Source organism: Podarcis tiliguerta (genome assembly GCF_965153285.1).
Source record: "Podarcis tiliguerta genome assembly, chromosome: 16".
Classification (NCBI taxonomy): Eukaryota; Metazoa; Chordata; class Lepidosauria; order Squamata; family Lacertidae; genus Podarcis; species Podarcis tiliguerta.
In genome coordinates, this window is record NC_139549.1 from 30,180,057 (window position 1) to 30,192,399 (window position 12,343).

Sequence of the window (12,343 nt, forward strand, 5' to 3'; positions counted from 1 at the left end):
TGCGTGTCTACGGGAGATCAATGGACGTCCAGAGATGGACTTTATCTCCCTGGCAGTATCCCAACAGGCAATGCTTCTATTCTACTTGGTGTATGTGTAGGGTTTTGTGTCAGCATCACTTGTGTGAGTTCTCCTTACTATTCGCTTGTATTCCTTTGGGGGTGAGAGAGGTTGGGGGTGGCCTAGGGTGTGGCTGGTTGTCTTTGACTGGCTGTGGTGAAATTTGTTTCCATGTGTGTGTGTGTTTGGATCAGGTTAGCCAGATTGATTTGAATGCTGTTGGCAGATTCTTGTCGTTGTCTTGTTGGGCTGTGTATGTGATAAAAAGTAACCATAACGGGATGAAGGCATCTTCTTCTATTTGTCCGTGTCAGTTTCAGTTTGTTGGTTAGTTTTTCTAATAAGGTTGTTTCCCATACTATCTGATACCATTGGTCCATGCCATGGGTAGGCATACTAAGGCCTGGGGGCTGGATCCGGCCCAATTGCCTTCTAAATCCGGCCCACGGACAGTCCAGGAATCAATGTGTTTTTACATGAGTAGAATGTGTCCTTTTATTTAAAATGCATCTCTGGGTTATTTGTGGGGCATAGGAATTCCTTCATTATTTTTTTCAAAATATAGTCCGGCCCCCCACAAGGTCTGAGGGACAGTGGACCGGCCCCCTGCTGAAAAAAATCTGCTGACCCCTCGTCTATGCTTACTCCTGACAGGTCTCTCCAGTGTCTGGCTATGATGTTTCTGGCTGCTGAGAGTAGGTGGGCTATGAGCTCTTTGTGTATTTGGTAAAGGATGTGCCACTGTGGTGTAGTGGTTGAGAGCGGTAGCCTCATAATCTGGGGAACTGGGTTCGCGTCTCTGCTCCTCCACTTGCAGCTGCTGGGTGACCTTGGGCCAGTCACACTTCTCTGAAGTCTCTCAGCCCCACTCACCTCACAGAGTGTTTGTTGTGGGGGAGGAAGGGAAAGGAGAATGTTAGCCGCTTTTAGACTCCTGAAGGGGAGTGAAAGGCAGGATATCAAATCCAAAACTCTTCTTCTTCACTTCAAGGTTGCCAGTCAAAAGACAGGATGCAAATTGAGTACAGATAAATATTTTTTTTCATAAGCAAATGAACAGGAGAAGATGACAGGCACCCCAGTTACCTGAACTGTTAGCGTAACGGGCATCAGTCTTGAGTCCTTTCGAGGCCTGCCTTTCTTCTTCTTTTCTACTTCAAGGTCCAGTTTACGCTTGGACAGACTCATAGGCTTGGCTGGGATCTTTTCCTCACTGTCGCTGCTACTCTCCAAGATATCCTTAGGTTTGCTTTCCCTAATTGAGTTCTGCTCCTTCAATCTGCAAGAGAAACACAGGGTTACTCGACAAAGTTTCAAAAGCAGTTTCTGGTGCAATGCAGAGGGTTGGGGGAAGCAGCCTTTTAACAAATCAGACGGCCCTGGTATCTCTAGAAAGGTACCATCTCTTCTGACTGGCAAAGGTGCTCCAAGGTCTCAGGCAGAGAGGGGACTTTTCCAAGCCTGCTACCCAAGACCCTTTTAACTCAGGGATTGGTAAACGTTGGCCCTGCAGATGTTGTTGGGTTACGACTCTCTTCATCCCTCACCACTGGCCACGCTGGTTGAGATGATGGGCGTTGTAGTCCCAACAGTGGCGTTGCGTGGGTTGTCAGCACCCGGGGCAAGGCAAGTAATTTGCGCCCCCCGCTGCACTGTCCCTCCCCCAGATAGTCCCTCGCTCTCTCTCCGCACCGCACCGCATGCCTGGCACCCCCCCCCCACACACAGTGGGCGGCGACCCGCCGGCTCGGATCGGATTCGCACAGCCAGCACTGCAGTGAGAGAGAGTGAGTGAGCCAGGTAGGGGCAGAGAGCTGCGAACGCGAGCGCACGCCCCCAGATGTTGCGCCCGGTGCGGCCGGACCCCCCTGCACCCCCCACGCTACGCCACTGAGTCCCAACAACATCTGGAGAACCAAGGATGAGAGAATTTGCTTCAAACACACAGCATAGCAATTAGCCATGTATGATAATTTCAATTATCAGTCGCTTTTTGAAATGACAAAAGCGAAGTGGCTTGACAAAAATTAAAAACTGCACACGTGAAAATCCAATTAAAACCTGAGGAATAATTAAAGACACATAGAACAGAAAATGCATAAGGTGCTCATCCAGCAACATATTAGTAAGGACCCCAGTAAAAGATGGGCACAACCACAGGAGACATTAATTAACTGAAGGCCTGAGAAAATAATTGCCCTGGCACTTAACAGCTGACAGAAATGGAGCCAGGCATGTCTCTCAGATGAAGATGGCAGGGTCTGGGCTGGTTCGTGGGCGGTGGTGGTAGGAGTGGCCTAATGATTAAAAATCCACATGTTTTCAAACAACATTTGGAGACTTTTAGTTTAGAGAAATGGCAGAGAAGACATGGCAGAGGTATATAAAATTGTGCATGTTTTCCCCCTTCTCTCACAACGCTAGAACTCAGGGCCATCCAATGAAGTGGAACCATGGACAATTCAGGGCAGACAAAGTACATTCGTACCTTGGATCTCAAATGCCTTGGCTCCCGAACAAATAGGCTCCTGAACGATCGAAACCCGGAAGTGAGTGTTCTGGTTTTTGAACGGTTTTCAGAAGCCGAACGTCCGGCGCAGCTTCCGATTGGCTGCAGGACGCTCCTGTAGCCAATCGAAAGCCGCACATTGGTTTTCGAACGGTTCCGGGAGTCAAAAGGACTCCCAGAACGGATTCTGTTCAAGAACCACGGTACGACTGTACTTTTTCACGTAGCGCACAGTAGAATTACGGAGATCACTCCAACGAGAAGTAGTGATGGTTATCAATTTAGACGGCCTTAAAAGATGGTTATAGACAAATTCCACGCAGGCTAAAGCTACCAATGGCTACTGGCCATGAGGACTATGTTCTTCTCCCTCCACTGTTGGGGGCAGTAAGCCTCTGAACGCCAGTCGTTGGGAATCACAAGTGGTGAGACCGCCGTTGCACTCAGCTCCTGCTTTTGGGCTTCCCATACACACTGGGTTGGCTACTTTGAGAACAGGATGTTGACTAGGTGGGCTAATGGCCAGGTTCAGCAGCGAGCACTTTGGATGCAGCATTAGCAGCGGCAGTAAGGACAAAATAAAGGTAAAGGTAAAGGTAAAGGTAAAGGTACACCTGACCTTTAGGTCCAGTCATGGCCAACTCTGGGGTTGCGGCGCTCATCTCGCTTTATTGGCCGAGGGAGCCGGCGTATAGCTTCCAGGTCATGTGGCCAGCATGACTAAGCCTCTGTGGTTTAACCCACAGCGCCACCAGCGTCCCGACAAATTGCACTACTCTAAACATGGTGGGAACGGCCATCCCATTCAGGACACAAATTGGCTGGAACCTAAATGGCCAGTTACAGCTCAGATGCAACAGATGCTTTAGATCAGGAACGAGCAACCTGGGAACCTTTGGCCTTGCTGATGCAAGTTTAATCTGGTGTCCAACCACATATGGGCAGCCACAGCTTCTCTGTCCCAGCTAGAGATCCTGTGGTCTGAATATGGGACAAAGCACGTGCTTTGCCCTGACCTAGCCACTGTGATCCACGCGACGGTCACCTCCAGACTGGATTATTGTAACTCGCTCTACGTGGGGCTGCCCTTGAGACTGACCCAGAAACTCCAGCGGGTGCAGAATGCCATGGCGAAACTCCTTACGGGGTCCTCGCTGTGGGATCACATTCACCCAGTGCTATACCAGCTGCACTGGCTCCCGGTAGAGTACAGGATCAGGTTTAAGGCGCTGGTTTTTACCTTTAAAGCCCTATACGGCCTAGGACTCTCGTACCTACGGGACCGCCTCTCCTGGTATGTCCCACGGAGGACCTTACGGTCTTCAAACAAAAACGTCTTGGAGGTCCCGGGCCACAGAGAGGTTAGGCTGGCCTCAACTAGAGCCAGGGCTTTTTCGGCTGTGGCTCCAATCTGGTGGAACACTCTGTCACAAGAGACCAGGGCCCTGCGGGACTTGACATCTTTCCACAGGGCCTGCAAGACGGAGCTGTTCCACCAGGCCTTTGGTCAGGGCACAGCCTGACCCCCTCCTTTGGCAATCCTCACAGAACTCTAGCCCAATGGTTGCCATTAATCTGATTTTATAATGAAATGATTTTAGAATGTTGTATCATTTTACTGTTGTTAGCAGCTCTGAGCCTGGCTTCGGCTGGGGAGGGCGGGATAGAAATAAAATATGTATTATTATTATTATTATTATTATTATTATTATTATTATTATTATTATTATTTTATATGGTCTTTAGGTGAAAACTAGGCCTTAATGGCTACAAATGCACACAGGGACAGTTTCCTGAAAAATAGAGGAAGACTGCAATGTGGTATTATTACAAAGCATTCTTATATATTTCTGTGTAAATATTTCAGGAATCTTCCAGCTCCTCTGAATACCCTTCTCTAACTTTCCATTTTTAATAATATGTGATTGAATACATTCTTCAATGTCCTTCTTTATTAACTTCTGAATAAACACGCATTCTTCAGTGTCTTCATTCATTAACTTTTGATTAATTGTCTTATTCATTAGTTGTTTCTTCCTTGCTCAGTAGCCTAAGGTTAATTATAACGTTCTGCCTAGCTGATTTATTGCATTCCTATAACGTGCCACAGTGCAGGCTTCCATGGTTATTGCCCATATACATTTTTTTTTTCCTGCTGGGAAGGGTTAGCGAATGTTCATTTGCATGTACCAGGCTACACAACAAGAAAACGGCGTCTTAAGATATTGCAACTTTGGAGGAAGTGGAATTTCCTCCTTCACTCTCACCTGGGCGCAGCTCATTCCTCACCTGTCTATGGCAATCTGATTTGTGTGTGTTATGGCAGAAGTCCCTGAGGTGGCTTTGGATCGCTCCGTGAATCTCGAATCAAACGCTTTCATTGGCTCTATCTTGGAAGAGGCTGGCAGCACAGAGGGCGAAGATGCAGGTGGAGCAGCTGAAGCAGAGGTAGCATTTACACTGTAAAAAAAGGGAAAAAATGCTGAGTTGGGGCAATATATATTGGGGGGGGGGAGTGTTCTACAGGCCAACAAAACACCAAAACGAAAGTTCACAAGCAGTGGAGAATGGCGACATCAATCCCCATTGTTTGACATCCGTCCCCAGGATGGAAGCTGTTTTTCATCCTAACATGGTACATCTTTGGTAAAGTGTCCCCTTCTGCCCCTCTGGGTAATTGGAAGGGCCTCCAGCTGAGTGAAGAGAACTGGAGTGAAGCCACTGGAAGCCAGTGACTTGCCTTGTCCATGTCTTCCAGGTACTTCTTCGGGAAGGTTATTTTTAAATTTCATTTTATGAAATTACAGTGGTACCTTGGTCCTCAAACTCAATCCGTTCTGGAAGTCTGTTTAACTCCCGAAACCATTCAAAAACCAAGGTGTGGCTTCCAATTGGCTGCAGGTGCTTCCTGCACTCAAGCGGAAGCCACGTTGGATGTTCAGCTTCCAAAAAAGTTTGCAAACCGGAACACTTAGCTTCTGGGTTTGCGGCATTCGGGAGCCGATTTGTTTGACAACTAAGCCATTCTAGAACCAAGGTACCCCTGTATATAAAACAGGGAGAACAATTATAACAGCGGGCAAAAATTAAAAGATGAAAAAGGAAACTATAAAATGCGTAGGCGGGATGAGTAGTTGCGCGTGAGTTAAAATAACAAAGGGAAAGTAAAGGCTATCAACTTCCAACAGATCATCAGGTATAGTTCCAGAATTGCCAGGCTTGTGATGAAGGTACTTTTGACACCTCTGCATCTAGCACTTTGCATACTAGCAGTTGTAGGAAATCTGGCTGGTGTTTTCTACACTTCTCACTTCTGACAAAGTGGCTGGTGATTATATCACCATGAATTCCCAACTGCACTGGAAAGCGTTTACTGTATCTGACTCCAGCTTATGTATTTAAACAACTGATAAGTAATACCAACCGATATTGTGTTAGAGTGTGGGATATTGCCACATAGACCAATGGTCTGTCTCCATATAAGGCAACTTTCTATGTTCCTAGACTATTTTTGTGACAAACTTAAAATATTATCAAGTTGGCAAATGATGCAAGCAGGTGTGCAACCCTTAACGGGTCTGTGTGTGCTTTTGAGAATCCCACAAAGTTAAGACTGCACACACACACACACCATACATTCAAAGCACGTGGCTTATCCAATGGAATCCTGGGGATTGTAGTTTACCTTTCAGAGTTACCCTTAACAAACTACTGTTCCCAGAATTCTTGGGAGTGTTGCTGTTGTGTGTTTTAAATGCATTGTTCGTACACAGCCTCAGTTTATGATTACAGTATTTTTTGCTCTATAACATGCACTTTCCCCCTCCTAAAAAGTAAGGGGAAATGCGTGTGCGTCTTATGGAGCGAATGCAGGCTGCGCAGCTTTTGCTGAAGCCAGGAGAGCAAGAGGGATTGGTGTGCACTGATCCCTCTTGCTCTCCTGGCTTCAGGGACAGCCTCCCGAAGCCTCCTGAGCAGAGCAGGAGCGCTCCCACTGTGCTCAGGAGGCTTCGTGTTGCTTTTGCTGAAGCCAGGAGAGCAAAAGGGATCGATCTCTCTTGCTCTCCTGGCTTCGCTTCGCTGGAGAGCCACTGTGCAGCTTTCCCTCTCTGCGCAGCGCCCCTTCAGCAAAGCGGGAGGAGAAACAGAGCCCCTTCCGTTTCTCCTCCCGCATTGCTGGAGAGGCACTGAGCAGAGAGGGAGAGAACACTTTTTTTTCTTGTTCTCCTCCTCTAGAACTAGCTGCGTCTTATGGTCGGGTGCGTCTTATAGGGCGAAAAATACGGCGGTGGTTAAGTGGTGTCTGACTATTTCCCTGTAACCATTTAACATAGTCCCAAGAGAGATTCCCCCCCCCCCCCCCGTTCTGTTGTGTTGTTAGAACTACAGTGGTGCCCAGCAAGACGAATGCCTCGCAAGACGGAAAACCCGCTAGACGAAAGGGTTTTCCGTTTTGGAGGTGCTTCGCAAAACGAATTTGCTATGGGCTTGCTTCGCAAGACGAAAATGTCTTGCGAGTTCCTGCGGGGGTTCCCCCCCCCTTTCCCCAAGCCGCTAAGCCGCTTATCAGCTGATCCGCTAAGCCGCTTATCAGCTGATCCGCTAAGCCGCTTATCAGCTGATCCGCAAAGCCGCTTATCAGATGATCCGCTAAGCCCGCTAAGCCGCTAATAGCGCTAATCCGCTAAGCTGCTAATGGGCTTGCTTCGCAAGACGAAAAAAACCGCAAGACGAAGAGACTCGCGGAACGGATTCTTTTCGTCTTGCAAGGCACCACTGTACACAGAAGGGTTTTTTCCCAAACACATTTTCAAATCACTGAGGATCAGTGAGAGGCAATATGAAAGTTATTGCCGTGATGGGTTCATTCAGAAACACAAAATCATAGCTAACAAGAGTCGCAGAGCGACCGACATGCAGTGTGTGGACAGAGCCCCCAAGTCACAAAAAGTTAGAAGATGAGATCTCCGTTGCCCAGTACTGACCCATCTTTGTTGCCTGCGTCTTCGGTTGGTTTAACACTCACTGCCACCGGCTCTAAGGCAGGCTTAGACGTGCAGAGGATATTGGTTGCATTGTAATCTAATGACATCAGCTGATTGGTTTGAGAAGCTGACATCATTGAGCCTGCTAAGGATCCAGATATAGGAATACTATTGAAAAAAGCTGTAGAAAAATCTCTGTTTTTCGGGGGGAAACAAACAGACAACAGTCAAGAGATTAGCTGGATTATATACGTGCCACATCATCGAAGGTGTATACTTTTTAAACACAAATGTATGCATTGAATTGTATAATAAAAAGGAGGAAGAGATTGTATCTAAAGTAGCACTAAGAGACATGTTCCATCAGCACAAAGATTTATGCTGCATGCAGAGTCAGAGGTGAGTACATCAACCTCCTTCTGGGATTCTCAGCATATCTGAGTCACACAATCAGAAATGGCTGCGTTCGATTTGGCATTGCCATTTTCACCATTGTAGCAACTGCCCCCCACCCCTGTGGTGTCAGAAACAGTCGGAGGCTACCAGTTCATGCAGGGATCTTGAAATTCCCGGGAAGTCTTCCCAAGGGTAGTCCCAGGTACAGTACACCGCAGTAGTCAATGGGTTTGGCAGTTACCAGGGTGTGAGCAATGGCAACCAGCCTGCAGACCCTGAAAGAACCTAAACTGCTTAGGTTATCTGAAGAACTTGCACAGGGCTTCCGCTTACATAAGTCATTAGCTGACTCTCACCCTGAATCTTTAAGAAGCATCAATAACTTGGAAAAAGTACATACATCAAAAGACAAGTTGCAGAGTAGTATAGAAGTATTTTCACAACAGGAAGACATGAGGGTTTCTTTTTAAGTATACAAATGATTTAAGAAAATCTCAATGGAAGAAAATATAAAACCTGTCATTTTATATTTCATAGATAGATAGATAGATAGATAGATAGATAGATAGATAGATATAGAGAGAGAGATAGACACGGGTGGCGCTGTGGTCTAAACCACTGAACCTAGGGCTTGCCGATCAGAAGGTTGGCGGTTCGAATCCCTGCGACGGGGTGAGCTCCCGTTGATCGGTCCCTGCTCCTGCCCACCTAGCGGTTTGAAAGCACGTCAAAGTGCAAGTAGATAAATAGGTACCACTCCGGCGGGAAGGTAAACGGCGTTTCCGCTCCAGCGTTTCCGTGCACTGCTCCGGTTCACCAGAAGTGGCTTAGTCATGCTGGTCACATGACTCGGAAGCTGTCTGCAGACAAACGCCGGCTCCCTCGGCCTACAGAGTGAGAGGAATATATATACACACACATACAGACATACATACCCAGTATCCAGCTGAGCTATGCAGAGAGGTGTGATTCTTCTCCGTCCATCTGCTGTCCGAGTCTCAACTTGTTTCTTTAAAAGATTCTGTTAGGGGGAAAGATGGCTGTTGGAACTTTTGCTTGTAATTGCTATAAAGGCCTATTGCAAAGCATCAAAAGTCTATAAACTGGACATTTTGTTTATTCAGTTTGTTAAAATACGCCTACCCCTCCCACTCATATAAAACAACAAGGCCGCATAGGACCTTTACAATAAAACAGTTATAATAAAATGTAAGGTACCATAAAGAGAATACAAAATAATAACGATAGCCGGCTCATCATAAGAAAATTTGAGCAGGTAAATAGGCCTATTGTGATGAAAAAAGGCTTGAGGAGCTGTCTGAAAGTTAGCACTGATTACGCCTGCTGAATCTCCTAGAGGCCAAGTCCAAAACTCTGGATAAGCCCACTCCGCAGTTTCATGTAGATGTTAAATATCATAGGTGGTTTTCAACCCGCGTGCTGTGGCACCCTGGGGTCCCTTGAATGATGGTCAGGGGTGCTGTGGGCAACACTGGCCTCTGTCCCTCTTTCCTTCCCTCCCTCTGATGCCCTCTTGTCTCTCTGCCTCTCAAAGGCTTGCACAGCTGCTGGTTGCAGCAGCCTTGGCTGCAAACTCTGTAGGCGAATGGTGTCTCTGGGGCTAGCCAGGGGGTGCTGGTTGCTAGGAACCAAGGCGGCCTTGGACTAAGCAAGCAAGCAGGCAGGCGAGGGAGCCCAGCCAGCAAGTCCGGCAGCTCTTGCTGTTGGGAATGGACAGACAAGTCCCAGGTGGCTGTGGAGCAGTGTGAGGAGGCACCTCTCTTTGGGGCGGGGGGAGGGGCAGCTCAGAGACCAGGGGCAGCGGCAGGGGCTGTCTGGAGAGAAGAGGACAGGAGGCTGAGAGAACCCTCCACCAGGGTGTTCAAAAAAGGATGAGAGGATGCCAGCTCTGCAGGCAAGGGGTGACATTACTGGACTCCTGAGCCCCACAGTGGTGATGCAGAAAGAATGTGCAGTGGTACCTCGGGTTACAGACGCTTCAGGTTACAGACTCCGCTAACCCAGAAATAGTACCTCAGGTTAAGAACTTTGCTTCAGGATAAGAACAGAAATTGTGCAGCGGCAGGACGAGGCCCCATTAGTACCTCAGGTTAAGAACCATTTCATGTTAAGAACGGACCTCCGGAATGAATTAAGTTCTTAACCTGAGGTGCCACTGGAGCTGGTCAAGGGAGCCATGGATTCAACAAGGTTTAAAACCTCGAACTTTGGGGATAAAGCTGAACCCTGAGGAACCACGCACCCTTAACTCGGACAGCAGCTCCAGTAGGATACCACGGTCAATTATATCAAAAGCCACTGAGAGGTAAGGAGAATGAAGAGGAACACATTTCTCCTGCCTCTGTCCCGACAGAGGTCATCATACAGGGCCACCAAAGCAGTTTCTGAGCCAAAACCCAGATTGAAATGGATCTAAGAAATGACTGAATCACTCAATGCCTCACCAAGGCTCCAGTTGTCCATGTCACAGCCTCTCCAGGACTAAGCATGAGTGGCTGGAGGTCTGTGTAAATGACACATGGGAACCACACCAACAACCCTTCTGTGCTGCGTCGAGGAGGAGCCAGATGCCAAGCTTTCCCCTTTTGCAAAGGTGACACGAAGGGAAAGAACCACCATCAGAGTCACCTACCTTCCTAATGTCTTCCAAGCTCTCCCCATTCACCATGCTTGCTACTTTAGGTGCTGCTGCCGAGCCAGCTGCATCTCTCGCTGCTTCGTTCTTCTTTTCCACCTGCTGCTGCCTTTGCTGATACTTCAGCATCTCTGGATTCTCAATTATGGCAGTAGACAGGTGTGCCTCGGTCATTATAGCCAAGCTCTTGCCATAAGTGGTCTGGTGGATGTTGCTCTAAGGGGCGCAAAGGTGGGAACACAAAAGCAGCCGCTTAAACTGCGTGCACGAATCTCGATCAAAAATGACAAAGGACTCGGGCAACGGACTGAACATCCAAATAATGCAGAAACCTTCAGCTGTACTGACTCATTTATTTCCGGCTGCATTTGTCTGCCGGCTTCCACCATTATTTAGAAATGATTCAGGTGCTATGCAAAAATAAAGGCAGGAGACGGACTCTGAGAAAGAGGTTTAGAGTATGCAGACAGGAGGGACCAGAAGAGCAGAAAAGACAGGAGACTAAGGAAAAGCAAGAGATAAATGAGAATTTCCGAATGAAGCGATGGAGGACATTTCAAACACCAATGATTCTGTAGACTGAGCATACAAAGCATATAAAAAGGTAAAGGTACCCCTGCCGGTACTGGCCAGTCTTGACAGACTCTAGGGTTGCGCGCTCATCTCACTCTAGAGGCCGGGAGCCAGCGCTGTCCGCAGACACTTCCGGGTCACGTGGCCAGCGTGACAAGCTGCATCTGGCGAGCCAGCGCAGCACACGGAACGCCGTTTACCTTCCCGCTGGTAAGCGGTCCCTATTTATCTACTTGCACCCGAGAGTGCTTTCGAACTGCTAGGTTGGCAGGCGCTGGGACCGAGCGACGGGAGCGCACCCCGCCGCGGGGATTCGAACCGCCAACCTTTCGATCGGCAAGTCCTAGGCGCTGAGGCTTTTACCCACAGCGCCACCCGGGTCCCTGAGCATGCAAAGCATATACAACCCTACTAAGCTAGCCTTCTCCAGCCCAGTGCCCTGCAGATACTGTGGACAGCAAAACCCATTACCCCTGCCCAGTGGCCATACTGGGTGGGGGGTGATGGGGGGAGTCCAAAGCATCTACCAGCTACCAGGTTGAGGAATGCTGCGCTGAGCTAATGGACACCCCTTTCAATGATGGCAGAAAAAGGAAAGAAGACTTGAAAAGCATAGGGATGTACACAAAAAAACAACAGGCATCCGTTGAGTGCAAGAATACATGCACATAACCTGTTTATAGTGCACCTGCCACATTTTCCCAGCTGTGATCCAAAGGATGTGTTAGAACTGGCAACATGACCCAGTGGCGTAGCGTGGGTTGTCAGCACCCGGGGCAAGGCAAGTAATTTGCGGGGCCCCCCCCCGCTGCACTGTCCCTCCCCCAGATAGTCCCTCGCTCTCTCTCCGCACCACACCGCACGCCTGGCACCCTCCCCTCCACAGTGGGCGGAGACCCGGTGGCTCAGATCGGATTCGCACAGCCAGCACTGCAGTGAGAGAGAGTGAGTGAGCCAGGTAGGGACACAGAGCTGCGAGTGTGAGCGCGCCCCCCCCCCCTAGATGTTGCGTCCGGTGCAGCCGGCCCCCCCTGCACCCCCCACGCTACGCCACTGACATGACCCCCACCCTGGCAACAAAAGGTTCTCCCATCCTTAAGATGCGACTGATCAGCACAGTTCTAACCATGTCTGCTCAGAATTAAGTCCTGTTGAATCCAATCG

The 12,343-nt window shown here is 48.6% G+C and overlaps 1 protein-coding gene across 2 annotated transcripts in view; it reads right to left on the minus strand.

The window, feature by feature from the left end:
* The window catches only part of HIRA (histone cell cycle regulator), a 378,609-nt gene that overhangs the window by 16,700 nt on the left and 349,566 nt on the right, over positions 1-12,343 (minus strand). For both annotated transcript variants that reach the window (XM_083418183.1, XM_083418182.1), the window contains exons 12-16: positions 10,604-10,822; positions 8,886-8,971; positions 7,555-7,749; positions 4,859-5,029; positions 1,147-1,339 (exon numbers count right to left, since the gene is read on the minus strand). In XM_083418183.1, the coding sequence (XP_083274309.1) occupies positions 1,147-1,339; positions 4,859-5,029; positions 7,555-7,749; positions 8,886-8,971; positions 10,604-10,822 (864 nt within the window). The remainder of the gene's footprint in view (positions 1-1,146; positions 1,340-4,858; positions 5,030-7,554; positions 7,750-8,885; positions 8,972-10,603; positions 10,823-12,343) is intronic.